This window comes from Akanthomyces muscarius, chromosome 1 (assembly GCF_028009165.1).
Source record: "Akanthomyces muscarius strain Ve6 chromosome 1, whole genome shotgun sequence".
In the NCBI taxonomy this organism is placed as follows: Eukaryota; Fungi; Ascomycota; class Sordariomycetes; order Hypocreales; family Cordycipitaceae; genus Akanthomyces; species Akanthomyces muscarius.
The window spans coordinates 6,685,319-6,704,625 of record NC_079241.1 but is presented as its reverse complement, the minus strand read 5'-3'; the positions used below and the strand labels follow the sequence as shown (position 1 = coordinate 6,704,625).

General features: G+C 54.8%; 10 protein-coding genes across 10 annotated transcripts; 7 read left to right on the top strand and 3 right to left on the bottom strand.

Annotated features, from left to right (window-relative positions):
* Positions 1–297: 297 nt before the first annotated feature.
* LMH87_007276 (uncharacterized protein) lies at positions 298–1,503 on the top strand (the record flags this gene model as incomplete). Its single annotated transcript, XM_056192337.1, has 2 exons — positions 298–892; positions 950–1,503. The coding sequence occupies 2 exons, from the start codon at positions 298–300 to the stop codon at positions 1,501–1,503; spliced, it is 1,149 nt and encodes a 382-aa protein (XP_056060567.1).
* Positions 1,504–1,523: 20 nt separating this feature from the next.
* On the bottom strand, positions 1,524–3,239 carry LMH87_007275 (uncharacterized protein; the record flags this gene model as incomplete). Its single annotated transcript, XM_056192336.1, has 3 exons — positions 1,524–1,808; positions 1,865–3,091; positions 3,156–3,239. 3 exons carry the CDS (start codon positions 3,237–3,239, stop codon positions 1,524–1,526), a joined length of 1,596 nt encoding a protein of 531 aa, XP_056060566.1.
* Positions 3,240–4,132: 893 nt separating this feature from the next.
* LMH87_007274 (uncharacterized protein) lies at positions 4,133–5,880 on the top strand (the record flags this gene model as incomplete). Its single annotated transcript, XM_056192335.1, has 6 exons — positions 4,133–4,353; positions 4,402–4,552; positions 4,607–4,700; positions 4,754–4,971; positions 5,038–5,721; positions 5,773–5,880. 6 exons carry the CDS (start codon positions 4,133–4,135, stop codon positions 5,878–5,880), a joined length of 1,476 nt encoding a protein of 491 aa, XP_056060565.1.
* A 793-nt stretch (positions 5,881–6,673) lies between these two features.
* Positions 6,674–7,939, top strand: LMH87_007273 (uncharacterized protein; the record flags this gene model as incomplete). The annotated part of the gene is made up of 2 exons (XM_056192334.1): positions 6,674–6,815; positions 6,882–7,939. 2 exons carry the CDS (start codon positions 6,674–6,676, stop codon positions 7,937–7,939), a joined length of 1,200 nt encoding a protein of 399 aa, XP_056060564.1.
* A 119-nt stretch (positions 7,940–8,058) lies between these two features.
* Positions 8,059–10,620, bottom strand: LMH87_007272 (uncharacterized protein; the record flags this gene model as incomplete). Its single annotated transcript, XM_056192333.1, has 7 exons — positions 8,059–8,473; positions 8,522–9,198; positions 9,247–9,542; positions 9,596–10,047; positions 10,259–10,368; positions 10,488–10,511; positions 10,591–10,620. The coding sequence occupies 7 exons, from the start codon at positions 10,618–10,620 to the stop codon at positions 8,059–8,061; spliced, it is 2,004 nt and encodes a 667-aa protein (XP_056060563.1).
* A 527-nt stretch (positions 10,621–11,147) lies between these two features.
* On the top strand, positions 11,148–11,570 carry LMH87_007271 (uncharacterized protein; the record flags this gene model as incomplete). The annotated part of the gene is made up of 2 exons (XM_056192332.1): positions 11,148–11,280; positions 11,332–11,570. The coding sequence occupies 2 exons, from the start codon at positions 11,148–11,150 to the stop codon at positions 11,568–11,570; spliced, it is 372 nt and encodes a 123-aa protein (XP_056060562.1).
* Positions 11,571–11,596: 26 nt separating this feature from the next.
* On the bottom strand, positions 11,597–12,733 carry LMH87_007270 (uncharacterized protein; the record flags this gene model as incomplete). The annotated part of the gene is made up of 2 exons (XM_056192330.1): positions 11,597–11,612; positions 11,688–12,733. The coding sequence occupies 2 exons, from the start codon at positions 12,731–12,733 to the stop codon at positions 11,597–11,599; spliced, it is 1,062 nt and encodes a 353-aa protein (XP_056060561.1).
* A 339-nt stretch (positions 12,734–13,072) lies between these two features.
* On the top strand, positions 13,073–14,050 carry LMH87_007269 (uncharacterized protein; the record flags this gene model as incomplete). The annotated part of the gene is made up of 1 exon (XM_056192329.1): positions 13,073–14,050. The coding sequence occupies one exon, from the start codon at positions 13,073–13,075 to the stop codon at positions 14,048–14,050; it is 978 nt and encodes a 325-aa protein (XP_056060560.1).
* A 326-nt stretch (positions 14,051–14,376) lies between these two features.
* Positions 14,377–15,921, top strand: LMH87_007268 (uncharacterized protein; the record flags this gene model as incomplete). Its single annotated transcript, XM_056192328.1, has 3 exons — positions 14,377–14,401; positions 14,914–15,202; positions 15,264–15,921. 3 exons carry the CDS (start codon positions 14,377–14,379, stop codon positions 15,919–15,921), a joined length of 972 nt encoding a protein of 323 aa, XP_056060559.1.
* Positions 15,922–17,244: 1,323 nt separating this feature from the next.
* LMH87_007267 (uncharacterized protein) lies at positions 17,245–19,017 on the top strand (the record flags this gene model as incomplete). The annotated part of the gene is made up of 2 exons (XM_056192327.1): positions 17,245–17,567; positions 17,631–19,017. 2 exons carry the CDS (start codon positions 17,245–17,247, stop codon positions 19,015–19,017), a joined length of 1,710 nt encoding a protein of 569 aa, XP_056060558.1.
* Positions 19,018–19,307: the final 290 nt, after the last annotated feature.

Sequence of the window (19,307 nt, the reverse complement as noted above, 5' to 3'; positions counted from 1 at the left end):
GGTGGATCTCCGCATCTACAAGGTCTTTCTTTCCGTGCGACTTTATTTATTCGAATAATCCAGGGGAAACCAAACTATCGCAAAAGAAGACACGGGGAGGGTATGATATTCGTTCGTAGACATCACCAGCCCGCCTGCTTAGAAATCAGGTTGCGCGACTATAAGCTAGTCAGTCGCCTCTCCATGATTTCGTACAGACGACGGTCCTCTATAAAAGCCGAAGTATTCCACGGGGGAAATGGTATAAATTCGGCAGGAAAATACATACATTTGCGCAGCGCAAAAGTAACCACCATCATGGCCCGCATTCGTACAGCTATTATCGGCCTCTCAGGCAACGCCATCACTTCATGGGCCAGTAACGCCCATCTCCCCTACCTACTATCGGAGCGCGGCCGCTCCAAGTATCAAATCGTCGCTCTGCTCAACAGCACCGTCGAATCGGCCCAAAACGCCATCAAAACATTCTCCTTGCCCTCCGAAACAAAGGCATACGGCAACCCCGACGATCTCGCCCAGGACCCGGATGTCGACCTGGTCGTCTGCGCAACCCGTGTCGATGCACACTATAAGTCGACTTTACCAAGCGTTCGCGCGGGCAAGCGCGCATTCATCGAGTGGCCGCTGGCGCAGGACGCAAAGCATGCGCAGGAGCTTGCAGAGGCAGCGGCCAGCCACGGCACGCGCACTCTTGTAGGCCACCAGGGCCGCTTTGCTCCCGTCATGGTGAAGCTCAAGGAGGTGTTGGAAAGTGGCCGTATCGGCAAGATCCTCAGCAGTGATGCGCGTGCCTTTGGCGGTACCAATAGTCGTGAATCGGTTAGTGCTGGGCTGGCATATTTTACGGATCGCGCCGTCGGCGGTAATATATTTACCATTGGGTTCGGACATTGTAGGTCATGGTTGAAAAAAAAAAAACCCAAGTTTTATTGGTTCTGACAGCGCACAGTTTTTGATGGCTTGCAATATGTCCTTGGAGACTTGCAAGACGCGACCGCCCACTTCCAGCTGCAGCGACCGGAAACCAAACTCGTGGATTCGAGTGGAAAGGTGGTTGACACAGTCACTTCCAACGTTCCTGATCTCATCATCGTAAACGGAACCTTGAATGGGGCTGCTGGTACCCAACAGGGTGCTACGGTTTCTTTGCGCTTCCGTCGCGGTGAGCCCTTCAAGGGTGATCCTGGCTTCGTGTGGAACATCAATGGCGAAAAGGGAGAGATTCGACTGACCGCGGTGAATGGACCCACGTTCCATGCCGCAGCCGACAACAAGACGGTGACTCTCCAAATGCATGATTTTGAGACTGATCAAGTCGACAAGGTTGATTGGGACTGGAGCGGGTGGCAGGCTGAGCTGCCCTTGGTGGCGCGCAGTATTGGCACGCTCTATGACAAGTACGCCAACGGCCAGAATGATACCACAGACGGAGTCCCGTCGTTCCGTACGGCTGTGCACCGCCACCAGCAGCTCGAAGCTCTGCTGTCGCAGTGGGAAGAGTAGCTTTCATGCCAGGGCTACACTTACCGGTCATACACCCAATCATACTCCCACACTTGCTTCCCGTCGACGATAAGTTTGTAATGCACCATTAATTTTCGCTCATCGGACGTGTCAAAGGTTATGGCGCCAAACTTTGAGTTTCCCCGAGGGTGTGAGTAGATTGAGATATCAGTGTCCTCAATTTGCTTGTGGAAGCGATCAAAGGGTTCAAAGAATTGGTTAAGCGGTGATGTAGAAAACTCAATGACTGGGGTTTCACACTTGTTCTTTGCCGGGAATAAAGTCGTCGCATGCTCATGGCGGTCCTGAGACATTAGCAATTTAACAAGGAAGAGACGGTGGAAATTGACCATGTACTTACACCACTCAGAATAACAATCCCCTGCGTCTGTCGCATGGCGTCCAAGATGCGACCCCTCTCCCAAAGGTAGCCCGACCAGCTGTCTGCCGAGTCCGGGCCTCGCCAGTTGCGCGTGAATGGTACACTACTAATGACAACCTTCCAGCGCTTCTCAGCCTTCAGCCAGTGCTCCAGATCGCGTAGCTGTTCGGCGCCCAGCATGGTCTTGTGTGAGCCGTCCGTAGCGGCATTTGAGGACCGATACCGTCGTGTGTCCAGCATGAACAGCGAGACGTCCCCCCTGTTAAAGATATAGTGTGTTTTGTTCTGCCCGAACTTGGAAATTGGATTCGCATTGCCGTGGTAGTTCCAAAATGGCTTCATGGCGGACTGATACAACCCAGTCTCGTTTGCAGACCAGTCATTGATGATTTCGTGGTCATCATAGGCGTGAATCCAAGGCAACGAGCGCAACCTTGACGACCAGCTGTTGGAAGCATAGATTTGCCGATAAGCGCTCGTGTAGTGATCTGATGTCCAGCCGAGTGCGATGGGCAAATCAATGTATATAAAGTCTCCCAGGAAGAGCATCATGTCAACAGGGTTTGATGAGATGAAGTCGTCTAGGTGTTCGAGGCCCTTGACCCGCAACGCAGAATCTAGCGGGTTATAGGGATAAAAGGGCTTAATGCAGCTGCTAGAAATGAGGCTCCATCTCTTTGGCGATTTTTGGGGAGTAGTGAATGTCCCTGCATGACTTGCATTAGTCGTGTAGAGATACGTGCTCTCTGGACGAAGACCCGCAAAGGTGACAGTGCCCACGAAATCATTTTCGCTAGACATTTGAACAACCTGAGAGCCCATGTTCGAGTCCGGGTTCCCTGCTAAGCGCAAGCTCACCTGCACGGCCGACCATTCTGCTGTGGAGGGGCTGCGGATGACAACTCGGGCAGACGTCTCATCGACGTATCCGACGCGGGAGAAGTTGAAGTCTTTGCTCTGATATAGCAGCTCCCCCCGGTACAGGAAATCCAAAACAGCACCGAAGCACAATAAATTTAGCAATATTGTGATTGTGCTTTCAACGGGGCGGTGACCATCAATCCACCCCAGTAAGAGCGACAGCCCAGGCAGACTCTTGAATGTCCTGCGCTGTGACCTAAAGAACAAGAATACCGGAACCACGAACGCAAAATAAACGAGAAAGTTTGCGTATACGCGAGCAAGGTACTTGTGACCAATTGGATGCTGTACAATTCTGTCAGTTGTTGAAGCTTGCTGCAAACTGAGCGTTTGCTTCGGGCGCACTCACAAATCTTGTAAATAAAACAGCTGTATACCTCAGCGTGAGCGTGGAAGCCGCTGCAATGGCACGCAAACCATGTGTGATGAACATGTTTTTGCAACTGGGCTCGCAGGGAGCAGGGAAAGGACCGACATCAAAGAAGTCCAAGTTGAAGCCAAGTATTTAAGGACTCAAGCGAATCAGCAGTAAAAAGTACTGTATCCGAAGAAGCATTCTTCTTAGTCGAGCTATGTCATGACCCAGTCCATTAGTCCAATGGCAACTAGTCTCAGCCCACGTGCGGCATCATGGCAAATAACGCGAAGCGAACGCTGTGGTGGGTTGAATTTTACCAAATCGTCAGATATCTGTCTCCATCTCCAATGCATTTTATTTTTTCTTGAACTCCATTCCACAAAAAAGAAGTACGCTTCAACCATTTTCCCTTGAAGAAGGACCCTCAAGCACTGCCGTTAGTTGTCCTAAGGCGGGCCGTCTCCGCATCGACTAGACTTCAACGGACGACTGTAATTGCCTAGCGACTGCCACGTGCGCCGAGTAGTGTCGTCTCAGTTTTAACGTTCTCGCCAACAGGGTTGTTCGGAAGGCGTCGCTATTGCCGGCGCATCAACCTGCTCTGATAGAGATTTGCCGATGATGCTTATCAGCGTTGTTGCCGGCCGCACCTCGTGGCCGTGGAGCGCGTGATGCAAAAATGGAAAGATGTTGGTTTGTGACGCTGAACAGTCTCGGCACATATCCGTCGCAAGAAGAAATGGCTGGTATCGGACCGACACTCGGTCTTCTTCTGTAATATTGTCCCACTTGTGGTTTCGCGGTTTGCGACGCACGTGCGAACGTGGTGATGGGAAGCGTAACTTTATTAAATATCGGCAATTCTCATCTCTTCGAAACTGTGGTTTTCAACGCTTTGAGAAGAAAACCATCTGCCTCAGTCCTTGTCACGACCAACATACCACTGCGCTGCCAGCACCTCTCCAGCGATGACGTCTGTCAAAACAGAGCTGGTCGCTGAACCGACCAACAAAGCGGCGAAAGCCGGCGTGGACATCACGGTATCATCTGCCGCACCGTCCTCGAATAAAGATGCTGCAGCTCCGCGCAAAGCGGGAAAGCTGGATGTACTGGTACAGGGTGTTGCCCTCTTCTCGGACGGCTACAATATTCAGGTCATCGGATACATGAATACGGTTCTTGCCAAGCTGTAAGTGCCTGACTTGCGACTTGGAATTTATAATTAACAATAGTAAAGGTATCCCAAACAAATGACAGCGACTGTCAAGACGCGGCTGTCCAACAGTATTCTGATTGGTGACATTTTTGGCATGCTCTTCTTTGGACTGTGTATTGACCGGTTCGGACGAAGAATCGGTATTGTTCTGACTACGTTTTTCCTGGTATTTGTGAGTGCAAACACCCAGCTGAGTCTAGTCAAGCCACAATCTAACATCACACAGGGTATTGTTCTTGCCACGGCGGCTCATGGCACTTCCGTCGAGGGCATGTTTTGGATGATGGTCATTGGCCGTGGCATTGCCGGCTTTGGTGCTGGTGAGTCTTGATATACTTCATGGAAAAGAAAAAACCCCTTGCTGAGAATTCAGGCGGCGAGTACACGGTGTGCACTTCCCAGGCGCTCGAGTGCGCCGACAGCACCGAAGCGATGAGGCGCAGGCGTGGAATGCTTGTCGCCGTCTCTACCAACGCTGCCATCATCTCTGGCTTCGTCGGGTCTAGCATTGTCTCCTTGGTTGTCATCGCTGCTTATGGCGGCCGAGCAAGCGACGGCATTTGGCGCATCTGCTTCGGTATTGGCACTTTTGTAAGTGTTTCGAAAGTCAATTTGTCGCGATGGGTATGCTAGCTTGTCGCTAATCGCAAATTACAGCTACCAATGCTCATATTCTTCTTTCGCATGCGCCTGGTCGATTCATCGCAGTACCAAAAGCACGCCATCCAGAAGAACATTCCCTACAAACTTGCCCTCAAGCTCTACTGGAAGCCGCTTCTCGGTTGCTGCGCTGCGTGGTTCCTGTACGATGCTGTCGTGTACCCTTTCAACCTGCTTGCGCCGACTCTTGTTGCTGGGTTTTCCTCCCAGCAGTCCATGGTTGAGTCTATTGGCTGGTCCGCCCTGATCAACGCCTTTGCGCTGCCCGGAGCTTTCATCGGCGCTATGCTAATGGACCGTATCGGTCGCCGCCAGACATACACTTTGGGGTGGTCAATTGTCTGCGTCCTTGGCTTTGCCATTGGCGGCTCCATGATCCCACTAAGCAACATTTTCCCACTCTTTGTAGCCCTGTACGGTCTATTCCAGACATTTTTATCCGTCGGCCCCGGAGACTGCAACTTTTTAGTCTCGAGCGAGTCTTTCCCCACACCTCTCCGCGGACACTTTCTTGGCTTCGCTGCCGCGGTGGGAAAGGTTGGGGCGGCGGTCGGCACAGAAGCTCTCTCTAAAGTTATTTCAAGCTATGATGAGCGTCTAAAGGGCCAACAGGCACTGTTCCTGATTGGTAGTGGCATATCTGTTGCGGGAACACTTTGCGTCTGGTTCTTGATTCCCAACGTGAGTGGAATTGTCGCTGAAGAGAAACGGAATTTCTAACGAATCAAACAGGCCCCGAAGAACTTAGAGGACGAAGATATGCGTTTTAAGAAATACCTCGAGGATAATGGCTATGACACGAGCAACATGGGCTTGGCCAGCGTAAAGGTTGAGCAGTAGTCAGTCAAGTGGGTGATGATGAAAGACATGGCTTGAAGAGAGTGAATATTTCTAGTTTCCTATTTTTGCTCTTTCTCTTTTTTTCCTAATTTGCAGCCTTTTTTTTCATTCCTGTTAACTTTTTTCCCTCTCTCTCTATAGTAGCTGAGAACCACCTCTTCCGCTACCAACTTGACCGTAACTAGTCGGTTCGCGTCGATGCGGGCCAAGGCCGAACATACGCGGCTAAAAAGAATCACATCAAAATTCCTTATAAACCGCAGAGTTACTACTGAGTACAAGGCAAAACAAAGGAATAGCGCATAAAAGCATGATTCCCAAGGCACCGACCGGAGCATGTATCCGCAGGGCTATAAGCGTCCCGCGAACGTGGCCAGCCACCCGGCCCCATGGCGTTTCTTGGCACACCTAGCTTGCTGCTGGCCAAGAAACTAAGAAGCCCAATATGCCGGTATATTGCCTGCAGTGACCTTGTATTTGAGGGGGAAGGGCAGAATCCTTGTAGAATTGGCACGTGGAGGCCAGCTTTAAGCTCTGCCCTACCGCCCACGGTCGCGCGGTATCGACAGTGAGTGGATGGAACGTCGAATCAATGGCGTCGACCATGCATACTACGGTCAACTATTTTAGACTAACTGATTAAGCTTAATTTGGCTATCGTGTAAGAGGCCGCAGATAGCCATCATGTCGGAATGCCAAGTGTATGTATATAATCTGAAGACAGGCCTCTCAACTCGTTCCCAGCGCTCGACAACCAACCACCACCATCAATCAATACTAGCAAATACTCGCCATGCAGAAATCGGCTCTTTTCGCGCTCGCCATGGCTGCCGCCGCCCAAGGCGCAGTCGACAACTCCAAGCTCAGCCCTCTGCGCTTCCGCGAAGACGGCACCTTTCACATTTCCGTCTTTTCCGACCTGCACATGGGCATGTGTACGTCTGCCCTCCCTCCAACCGCACCTTGTTTCTCGCTCGCCTTCTAAACCTCTCCTCCCACAGATGCCAACTCCGCTCGCGGGCCGAAGCAGGACGCCAAGTCCGTCTCGGTCCTGGCGTCGGTGCTCGACATTGAGAAGCCCGACTTTGCCGTCATCAACGGCGACCTCATCAACGGCGACAGCACGCGCGCGGACAACAGCACGCGCTACGTCGACCAGATCGTCAAGCCGCTCGTCGACCGCAACCTCACCTGGGGCTCGACGTACGGCAACCACGACCACCAGCCGAACCTGTCGGGCGAGCTGCTCCTCGCGCGCGAGCAGACCTTTCCCGGCGCGCGCACGCAAAACATGGTGCCCGGCGGCGGCGCCGCCGCCGGCAGCACAAACTACTTTGTGCCCGTCTACTCGGCGACGTGCAGGAACGTCAAGTGCTGCGCGCCCAAGCTGCTGCTCTGGTTCTTCGACAGCCGCGGCGGCTACTACTACCAGCAGCGCGACCGCCTGGGCCGCGCCGTCCCGCACCCCAACTGGGTCGACGAGAGCGTCGTGGCGTGGTTCGAGGCGACCAACGCCCGGCTGCGCGCGCGCTTCGGCCGCGCCATCCCCTCGCTCGGCTTCGTCCACATCCCCGCGTACGCGTCGGTCGAGCTGCAGACGCGCGGCGTCGACCCGAACCGCCAGCCGGGCATCAACGACGAAAAGGCCAGCCCGCAGGCGCAGGGCTGGTGCGAGAGCGGCACGCACGACTGCGCGTACGGCAAGCAGGACACGGCGTTCATGAAGGCTATTGCCAAGACCGAGGGCATGATGGGGCTCTTCTCCGGCCACGACCACGCCAACTCGTGGTGCTACAAGTGGGACGGCGAGCTGCCCGGCGTCGAGGCCAAGGGCAGCGGCATCAACCTGTGCTACGGCCAGCACACGGGCTACGGCGGCTACGGCGACTGGATCCGCGGCTCGCGTGAGATTTTCGTGTCGCTGGACAAGCTCAAGGATCTGGTCATTGACTCGCACATTCGCACGGAGCTGGGCGACGTGATTAACCCGGTTTCTCTGAATGCCACGTACGGCCAGGACTCGTACCCTGTGTCGCCCAACGACAAGACATACCTGTAGTAGCTCCTCCGAGGTTTGCATCAGAGAAGAATTCATGATTGAAAAGTGTTCCGTAGCGCAAGAGTCAATATCATTACTTCTAGTCTAGAATTACAACAAAAAAGGTCATATGGTTACATCTATTGATCCAGCGAATTTCCCAACATGAGTGACTGCTGATTAAAGTATTGGGACTCCCAATCCTCCACGATAGTATCAAAATTTCCCCAATCTTGAATCGTATCTGGCTGCAACGGCAGGTTGAGCGTTTGCTCAGCAGCGGTGACGAAGGCTTGGTGGTCTATGGCGCTCTGCTCGGCGCAGTCCTGGCTGCCGCCGTTCTGCTGGCACTGGCGTGACTCGATGAAAGCATTGGCAATACGATACAGAGCCGAGCAGAGCGTCTTTTGGCGATGCACAAGTTCATACCCAGAGCCGATATCGTCAAGCGTGTCGAGCACGTTCTTCAGCAGCTGCAAGTCGTTGGTATCCGTGTTGGCGATGCTGTGCAAAAATGTGACGACATAGGGCGTGAAGGAGGAATACATAAAGATCCTAACAGAATGAGTACAAGCATGAGAAAGGGAAAAGAGAGAAACTTACCAAACGCCATAGTATGAAACTGTGCCAGGTCCTTGTGCAAGCACTGCGGGAAAGATGCGTAGATGCGTCTGGAGACCTTGTCGGGCGGCCGCGAAACACTCTGGCGAAATATCCGACGGCGAGTTGGAGTCGGTGCTGCCGCGATGAAGCAACGTCAGCACCGAGTAGTAGATGACCTCGACGGCCATGAACGTGTGCTGGTGTACCATGGGATAGTAGGCGTCGGCGCTGTTGATCTGGTTCCACTCCATGTACCACTCGTTGAGCTCGGCGGCAAACTTGGCCACGCGGGCCGGCCGCTTCGCAGGCTTCGCGGCCAGCGTGGCAATAGCGCCGGGCGAGTATATTTTGCAGTAGATTCTGCTCTGGATAGAGGAGAATCGAGTAAAGGAGCGCAGGGATTCGTCCCAGACGGCCTGGCGCGGATCGGAGGAGACGTTGAGCTGCGGCACGTCCACGTCAAACTCTTGAATGACAGCGGCCCGGCCGAGGCGCAGGGTAAGTCCAAGCTCTGAGATGTAGACGTGCCAGAAGAGGAGCCTGCGCTTGTGCGACTCCTCAGGCGGGAGCTGCCCCTTGTCATTTCTATGGTAGCCGAGTTGCAGGCAGTGCCGTGCGGCGGCCGACACCACGGCCTGGTGACGGACAATGTCGCCGAGCGTGTGAGCGTAGTAAGCCTGGGCAGTCAGTATCTAGTCCATCTGTTTGGTGTGGGAGAGACATACAGCAAGACATAATGTCAAGGCATTCTCGTAACTGGCAATAGTAATAATTCCTGCGTCTTCGACTCCGCAGTTGAAGTTGGCATCAGTTATTCGCCGATACTTGGCCAGCTCATCTGGGTCAATATCACTATCGCCGCGAGACTGTACCTCCCAAATGGCAAAGTACAGAAGAGCATTAAACAACGTCAGCTCGCCTGCCGTCATGGGATCTAAGGGAAAGTAAATGTGCTGGCACAGGTTCTTGAGCACGTCCAAGTCGGGTATTGGATGCACAATCAGCAGCAAGGGCTTATTGGCTGCGCCCCAGTTAGCAGCCAGACTGTACAAAGGACATTTCGGATCACAATACCATTTTTGACTCTGCTTTCGAGGTAGCGTATTATCTTGAGTACAAAGCTGGCCGGCACCTGCTCCCGCTTGAGGACATAGTCCGCATCGGAGCTCACGGCGGCCGTGTTGCGACTCGTGTTGGAAGATGCCGGGGTATTGCTCACGGCGCTCAGCGTCTTGAGCTCGTCGGCAACCTGGTGCGACTCTGAGCTGGCCGGATGAGCGAGCTCGGCAATCTGGCTGGCGAGGTACGACTGACGCTCAAACGACGGGTCGCGCTCGACGAAGCCCGTCGACTCGGTCCAGGTCTTTTGTGCGGCGGGTACTGGCGCAACGGACGAGCCGTTGCCGTCTTGGGTGCCGCCATGGATGTCAATGGAGCAGCCCGGCGACGGTGAGGTAGACAGCTTCTCGAGAGCATGTTCAAGGCGAGCTATGCGCTCTTGCAATTCTTTAAAGGCGCCTCCATTACTGTAGATGTCCACACGCCGTAGGGAGGGCCAAGACAGCCCCTCTCCCATCGGTGTGTGTCGACAATTAGCCCATCATGTCGCAAAATGAGACAAGCAGCGAGCCAGCAGTGCGCGTTTCAGACGAATGAGCCAAGGGCAGCATCAAGGAACGTCTTAGACAGGGCTGACACAAGCTGGGCGAACCGGGCAGAGGGAGGGGATCGACTTACCCAGGTGCGGGTGCAGCCACAGCCGCGGAACGCCCAGCGCGCGATCCGGGCTGGCATTGGATATTGGACGTCAGGCAGTTGGAGCAAGGAAATTCGCGGTTGCATCTGATCTGCGATCAATAGTTGCATTAATAGCTGCGCCAATGCCATTTTTAGAACGTGTCCCTCGTTGCTCAACCACGGTCCGTGGATGTGACAGGAAGAAAATGACAGAAAAATAGCCTCTTACCTTGCGGACTCGGCAATTATGGCACTAGTATCCGATACGATATCCCCATGTCAGTATTCCCAATTTGAGGTCCCTCGTGGGATGGTGGCGGCCGCCGACATACCGCTCGAGGCACGACGCTCTGCGACTCCATCACGAGAGAATCCAGATTTCTTTTTTCTGGTACGAATTGTGTAATCCTCTAAAAGAGGCTTTTCGGTTTCAAGATTTCGTACCTGAATGGGAAGACTGAGATGCAGGTCGTGTGGTATGCATAGAGTGCAAGAGCGCAGGCGTCCGCGGAGAGCGCGGGAAGCGTGGGCTTTTTCCAGCAGCGGACTTTGGCTGCGACAGCAAACCTTGAATCGCTCCATCCGCGACCAGCTACCCTGCACCATTTTATTTTTATATTTTTCAGCTTACTATCCCACTCAACTGCAGGAAACATCTTGATGTGATGACTAGGCTCACTTGGGAATGACGCTTTTCTCATGTTCTGATGTGTCCCGGCTGCATCGGATGCTCGTCGGCAGCAATGTGCAGACGCCGTGTTCGGCTAGGCTTGCCGCACCGGGGAAGCGTAATGACGTCGCCAACACAATATGAAGTAAACGCACATCGAATGCTATCACTGCCGCTGGGTATCCATGAAGCATATCATGCAGTCGCATATAAAAAATTATGCAATCATACTCCGATGCCGCGCTAATGCTTACGGAAAATCATTTTCATGCCTGGTACCCCCAATCCCGCTTATACGCTCAGCCTTGTCGCGCGCAGACACCGCAGCATAGACGTAACAGACCATTGTCCCGCACGTGAGCTGTTCTTCTCTCCGACGACGACGTCTCTTACCGTCCCGCAGACTGGGATTCTCTTCTTCAGACGTGGCGGCGCTTTGGCCGCGATCGTGTGATGGGTGTGCTTGCCCGTTGCGTGCGTGCCAACTCGACCGGACACTGGCAGTATGACCTTTGCGATAGCGGCGACAAGTACGCCCTGGTGCTGACCAACTTGGCGTTTGTGCATGAGGCGGCACGCATCAAGTACGGCTTCAAGCACAATGCGTGGCGCAAGTCGCTAGCCGACAAGCTGCGGGCGTAATCGTGGTTGGTCGAGGTTGAAAACACTCATACAAGTAGTACGCTTAGACTCAATTGATCGCTGTCATTAATGTATTCGAAATGTTTATCTGTCGCTTCCCCGCAACTCGTAGCTTACAAGAGGCCACCGCCACCGAGAATCTGGGCCGCACCCGTCTTGATGGCACTCATGGCCGCCAGGTACAGCGACGGGCCGATGCTGATTCTGGCCACGCCCATCTCGGCCAGCTCGGCGGTCGAGTGGCCGCCGTCCCTCTTGGTCAGCAGAACGGCAACCTTGCCATCCAGCTCCTTGACCAGCGTCCTGACCTCGGCGGTGCTCAGCCCGCGCGCGCCACCGCCCCAGAAGAAGACGGTCGTGGCGCCGGCCGCCAGGTACGCCCTGCCGCGGTCCAGCGCCTCGCGCATGCGCGTCTCGTCGTCGAGCTCCTCCGCCGGGTCCAGCTTGAACACGTCGCAGCGGGCATTGACCACAAAGTCGGGCACGCCCGCGCCGGCCGCCGCCCCGAGCGCCGCCTCGATGCGCGCCGCGGCGTCCTCCCTGCTGTACAGCGAGCCGGCGAGGCCCCGGCCAAAGCCCGCCGACGGGATGCTGTCCTCGAGGTTGGCGCCCGCGACGCCGCAGCCCGCCGCCGCGGCGAAGACGTCTTCGATGCGCGCGCCGTAGCCGTCTTGCAGGTCAGCGGACAGCGGGAGGCCGACGCGCGCGGCGAGCGGGGCGAGCTCACGCAGCGCGGCGAGGTTCTGCTCCAGAGTCAGGTCCTCGTCGGCGAGGCCGCGGGCGTGCGCGAGCGCCCAGGAGGCCGTCGCAAATGCCTTGACGGGCTTGTCGGCAGAGGCTTCGTTGAGGGAGGCGACGGCGTTGAGCGAGGGCGCGTCCCAGACGTTGGAGACGATGAGTGGCTGGCCGGGCTTGTGCAGGGCCTTGAGCGTCTTGGCGAGGTCGTTGGTGGAGGGCATGGCGGCGAGGGTAGCCTTGTGTCTCGTTTGATGTGATGAGGGGGGTGAGCTGAGTGCGCGAGATGACGACGACGGGTGGGTAGAGTAGCTGCGGTGATTTAGGTGGTATGACTGTTGATGGATGGCGATGATGGGGAGCAACGACGGAGGCCGGTTCTTTATAGCGCGCCGGCTCGTCGTCAACGCAAGGGCGCGAGCTGCCATTTTCTACTGGTTTTTTCAGCTGCGACGTCAATGGCACAGGGTCACGGTGTAGCTCCCAAGCGACAGAGGATGCAGCTCTTCACGCATTGGTACGTTGGGAAGGGTAGCTCGCCGTGCAGAGACAAATGGCTGGGGATGTTTGGCGTGGGGCAGCGCCGCAGACAAATCGTGGATACGATTTACGGGCGGCTGAGGGGTAACCTGGCAACATCGAAAGCAACACACAAATTGCATCGGTATAAGTAATGGATAAAAGTTGGGTTTCAGATGAATTTCTGTCTGAATTTGTCGGTTCGAGAGGATGATGTACCTGTGTGAGTCTGGCAGCTCGTTTGCACGATGCTGTCCAAACGCCCTCTCGAGTACATTGGCCGGCGAGCCCAAACGGGCACAGTCAACGACTCCAGTTACGGCCACAATGTAACTTTCCGTTCTAGATGGGGAGACAACCCAAATTTACAAATGCAAATCAAAAGAGTCCTTTCACGGTCGGAACGGGAAAAACGAGAATTAGCCACCGTTCACGACCCAATTAGCATGGCAGCCTCACAAACGACACCACCGCCCGCTTACAGCATGGCAGCATCCGATCTTCCATCCGGAGCGACGATGCGGCGCGCCACCACGGCCGACATCCCCATCGTCTCCGTCTACATGGACTCATTCAGCCACGACCTCTTTAGCCGACAAGTCTTCCCCCGCAGTGCCTCCTCCTCCATGACGTACTGGACGCGGGCCGTGGCGGAAGAAATGGCCGAGGCCGACGCCGTCTGGCTCGTCGTGACCGAGCCCGTCGCTGGCCAACAAGAAGCAGTCCAAGCCTTTGTCAAGTGGATGCGTCCCGGGGCGCCGTTCCGGGACCCCGACGCCGCCGACGTCTACCCGCCCGAAGGCAACCCGGCGCTCGCAGTCGCCTTGTACGCGCGGGTCATGGGCGCGCACCGCGAGCGTAGGTGGGACACGCCGCATTGGTACCTGGACATGATGGGCGTGCGGTGTGCGTGTCAGCGACGAGGTTTCGCGAGGGCCATGGTCGGCTGGGGGATAAAGCAGTCGCAGAGGGGTAGCTGCCCGCTGTACGTGGACGCGACGGGGGATGCGAGGGGCTTTTACGAGAATATGGGGTTTGAGATGCTAGGAAGAGACGATGATGATTGCAAGGTGGTGATCGAGACGACGGAGGGTGATGTGGAGATCTATCTGATGCTGCGGAAGCCTGATGCTCTTCTGGAAGGACCGGACCGACAGTCCTGTTGCATCCACTCCAAAGTAGAGAGAGACTGTATTAGCTGTATGACTTTAATAGAGAATCAGTGAATAGCTCTTTTACTATTGCCATCCATTTGCTTTTCTCCTTTGTTTAGTTACCTTGCGTCCGTTCTGCCTTGTCCCTTGTCATCATCGTCCATCTGCCGCCAGTGCTGCCCAATACTATAGCTAGCTGCAGCATCATGAACCATGGCCGCACTCGGAGCCAATGATAGAGACGAGATACCGCCAGACAGCAGCGCGGGATCTTTTCAACATGTTGTTTTAGCTAGATTTGTCACATCTAAGGCTCATGCCTTTTCTTTGTGAGCTGGATTCGGTTAAAGAACCCAGGCATACGGGCACAAGACCAGAAGTAAAGTGCAACCAAGCAAATGTTTACTTACGTCAACTTCTTTAGTGCGCGAGTGTCGAAACTGTCTGCTTCTTTTGAGTGTCTGTCGCTGTGTGATGTGTTACCTTTGGCTCTTACTCTTGAACTTTCCGTCGCCTCTGACCAAAAGCACCAAGATGCCTTTCAGCAAGGGCAACTATTACCTGCACGGGTCTCTTTGAGGAAAGCCTTATTTTGCTCGCGAGCTTATTCCTTGATTCGGCGCACGTTGGTTTTCTAGCAAGGTATTTAAAGAGCCAACTCCGCCCTCTCCCTCAACTTGATGCACTTTCCATCACAGACACCACAGCTTTACGCTACCGACGGCAAGACACAACATCACCATCGCCAATACTTACATTTCAGACACACTAACAATTTACGGTAGAAACATCAGACGATCTCGATATGACTGAAGACTATCCTGATAACGTAGCCTTGCTCACTCGGTTTTTCGTTATTTATTGGCCCACTCAGCAAGAATGCAACAACTTCGCCAATGAAAGGGAGAACTAGCATCCCTACATTCAGCCGACAGTGGTGCGCCAGGGCAGAACCAGCTACACGATAAAGTGCCGGGGCGTCATCTACCAGTTTCGCAAGCCAGAGCACGAGCTTAAGCTCAATCTGATAGACCAGGCGAGGATCATATACGGTAGTTTTGTGCCGGCCACTCCAAAGCAATATAAGCTGGGCCCCTTCTTCGTGTATCGACTGCCAGACGCGACTACGAATGCGGTCTTGTATGAATCGACCAGGGTGGTGGTCGAGTCGCGTACAGACTACGCATGTTGCGAGCTGCGTGGAGCACTGCGAGGGCTTGCAAAGTTTGTCATTCTCCTACCGCGTGCCAACGAGAGCAAGTGCTAACTTTTTTTTTTTAAACAGGTTTTTTGCCGCAGGCATAAATAACAAGCCAGGCGATCTAAAAGCACGAGCCGGGCTGCAGGACGAGTACAAGGTCAAGTTGCTGAAGCTGAAAAACCAATGTCCAAAGCGGTTCCATGGCCACATTGACCGTACGACCGAGGCGATAAAGGTGCTCTTTGAAGACAGAGGCGAAAACACATGGCCCATGGTGGTGGGTAATCTAGGCATCTCGCCGCGGAACACCCTTCGCGAAGACAGGGGGGGTACGAATGGCCCGCGGCGGCACTCGCCCGACCTGGTTGGCTTCTTCAACTGGAATCGAGTCGACGTCTGTCCGTTTGGCATATCCGAGGCGTGCATCGAGCTCTTTCTCGGGCACAGGGACCCCAAGACGCGCAAATGGAGGCTTTGCTACAAGTACGCGAACCTGAAGAAGTACTTCGAAAAGGAGCTGACAGAGCTGATGCACTGGCAGTGGGACGAGCAACGCATGACCGTGGCCGTGGAATTAGGCCAGTTGCTGCACATGCTGTACTTGGTAGATCACGGGCCGCAGAGGGTGGCCACAGGAGCGAAGGACTTGAAAGACACCGATCCACTATGGGACTACCTCGATAAAGCTACCTTTGGCGTGGGGATGACGGACGAAGAACTGGGATTGCCAGTCGATAAGTGAGGAGCCTCTCGTCGCTGAAACGTCCGGCCTGTGCCACAGGCCCGGCCCGGCCCAAGAGGATTCTCGGCCGTAGCTTCATTTCACATCATCAGGCACACTGTCGAAGCCGGGGCTTGACCTCCCCGGTGGTGGCTGATGTGGTGGTGGTGGTGTTTTCTATTGTAGCGAAGAAAAAAGAAGATTAGAGAAAAAAAAATCAAAATCGTATTTTTAGCATTTATTTAGGAGTCATCATAGTGTGAAATACATGGATCATAAAAAAAACCCGGTAAGTCTCGAATTGAAAACTTGGCCTACCTGCGCCGGTCCTCCGCGTGCTCCATTGTACAAAGCTCCGGCATGCCCGGGCCGGAGCTTTTGATCAGCGGGTCGTGGTGCACCCCCCCCCATAAACTCCGGCGCATCTCTGTTTGGCCAGAGCAGAAGCCAGGCGGCCCCACTGGGCGTCGGTGAAGAAAGATGGCTTAGCCTCGTCAAGACTACGCAAATCAGACTTTTTTTTGCACCGGCCGCATCATGCAACGCCATCCAGGGACAGGCAAGTTGTCGCGTGACGAAGCTGGGGCTTCCCGAAAAAAGAAGAAGAAGAAAAAAAAAAAAAAAACCAAGTGCACTGAAATCCTTCCTTTTTGGCCACATTGTTATTCAGTAGTTACTTCATATCTTTTCCCTGTGGCCTGCCGTCTCCAGTATATTGGCTTGCCGAGAAACATGTCTTGCCTGCCACCAATCCCGGCGCTGACATGCACTGCAAATGAGCCACGTACCAGTACTGAGTAATCTGTATCTCCCCTAAAACGCCAGAGGTACAGGGGTGTCGAGTGCTGCGCCCTGTCTTTTTTAGCGTCCAAGACAGGGGCATTACAGGGGCAGCAAGTCTCCTTCAGTGCGCTGGTACTTGGCTTTTTAGTGGCGGCCTCGCCTAAAGCATTGCGTCACTGCTTGTCACTCTGCCAGTGCGGTACCCCCGTCGGCCCCGTTTGCCCTCCCTCGATTTCTCGATCCAATGGAATGCTTTTTTCTTTCTTTCCCTCTCTGTCGCAACTTTTCCTCGTCGGGCTTTATTATCACCACCCACCCCCCTTAGTCGTCTGTGTCCGTCGCACGCTTTCCTCCCTCCCATTTTTTTGGTCTTTTCTCTCCTTCGTCTGTCCATACGTCTTTCATTTCTATTCTGTCTCTATTTCTTCTCCCATTAGACGCAGCCAACACAGCAGATGACACCGTAGCAATAAATCGACCACTGTACCTTGAAACTCTGCCACCACGTCATCACTACCGCCCGTGACACACACACGCCACAGAAGCAGCAACACCATCGCCATGTCGGCCACCGACACATCGTCTACCAGCAGGCTGGCAGCCTACCTGGCCAAGCTCAACCCCGTGCCCGCCTTCCCCGAGTACACCGGCCCTTACAAGGTCGGCACCATGGACGTCGAGATTCCCGTTGGCGATCTGCCCTCGCCCAGCCCGGCGCCCGCCAACGCCGCCGACATCGAGACAGTCCAGTACCGCGTCTTCTACCCTGCCGTCGCTGCCTCGACCGAGAAGCCCATCAGCTGGCTGCCCGCGCCTCAGCGAAACCACGTCTCTGCCTACACGCAGTTTGTCGGCATCAACCAGATGCTGGCTGGCATGCTCTCGTAAGCTACTCCAACTCTCAATTCTACTACGCCTTGCACAGTCTAACAGCCCGGTGCAAACAGCTTCCTTCCACGACATCTCCATTATGCCACGATTCCTGTTCATAAAAACGCCAAGCTACTGCCCGCGACAACCAACGATCAGCGATGGCCGACCATGATATTCTCCCACGGCCTCGGCGGCAATCGCACTTCCTACTCATACATCGCTGGCTCCCTCGCCTCGCACGGCGTCGTCGTCTTTTGCCCCGAGCACCGCGACGGCAGCGCCGTCGTCACCTACATCCGCCTCAAGGACCAGATGAACCGCTTCTTCACCGCCAACACCCGCCGCGAGATTCCCTACAACCGCATCTCCCATGTCGTCTCCCCCGAGGTCTACGAGGCGCGAGAGGATCAGCTGCGCATCCGTCTCTGGGAGATGGGTCTGGTCCATGAGGCCGTCCAGGCTATGGACTCTGGCGACACCTTTACCAACCTCAATCTATCGACGCCCAGCCTCGATCAATTCACCAATGCCCTCGACGTCAAGCGCCCCGGCAGCATCATATTTGCCGGCCACTCCTTTGGCGCCGCCACCGTCTACCAGCTTCTCAAGAGCACCTACTACGCCGATGTCCCCGAGGTCGCTGCCATTGAGAAGCCCCTCTTTACGCCCAGCAAGGACAGCAGCATCCGCAAACAAGTCACCGAGAAGAACGTCACCATGCTGCTCGATATGTGGTGCCTGCCGCTCCTCGCCCCCAACTCGGCGCCTCTCTACAACCTCCCGCTTCCCGTCTACGCCGACGTCTCGTCCGCCCCCGGCGGCACCGCCCTGCTCGCCGTCGAGTCTGAAGCCTTTTTCAAATGGAAGGAACATCTCAACGTCAAGGCGCGTCTGCTGTCCCCCGACCCCACTACCAAAATCGTCAGCCCTCAGACCTTTGAAACCGAAAGCGGCATGAAGCATCTCGAGCCCAACTTCTTCTACGTCGTCAACTCGGCCCACCTCAGCCAGTCCGACTTTGGCATCCTCTTCCCCTACCTCACCAAGAAGATCTTTGACGCCGAGCAGCCCGAGCGCGCGCTGCGCCTCAACCTGCGCGCCCAGCTGCAGCTCTTCCGCGCCAACGGCATCCCCGTCGCGCGCACTTACAGCGGCGACCTGATCGACGGCTCCCATATTGAAAAGCTCGAGACGAAGAAGAAGGACCCGGCGGAAGTTCACCCCTCCGATGGCATCGCCGACGACAAGGCCATCTTTGACCGCAGCGGCAGCGACGTTGTCGATAACTGGTCCTGGGTCGACGTCATCGGCCTCGGCGACGCCGGTGAAGCAGAGACGGGCAAGTCGACTGACGAGCAGGTCGAGGATGGCGAGGAGGTCATGAAGGGTGAGCTGGAGCCTAGCGAGCAGCCTCTGCCCGTTACCGTCAAGCCCGTTACGGTCGTCGATGCTGCTGCTTAAACACCTCGACGAAAGCAACGAAAAAAAAAAAAAATTAAGAGATTTGCTGCGCGGCAGCAAGACTTACACGTTATATACCCATTGTACTTTTAAGCGATGTTTGATTTTTCTTTTCGGGCGGCGCATTGCATAGACATTTAGGCATGGCATGGAAAGACCCAACGAGGTCCAAAACTAGGATAGCATACAATTTTGCATTCAATTTCATTTATCAACTAAACGCCATTTCTGTCTGTTCTCTTTGTGCAAATCTCTAAATGCAAATTTCCGTGACCATCTATTTGTATCAT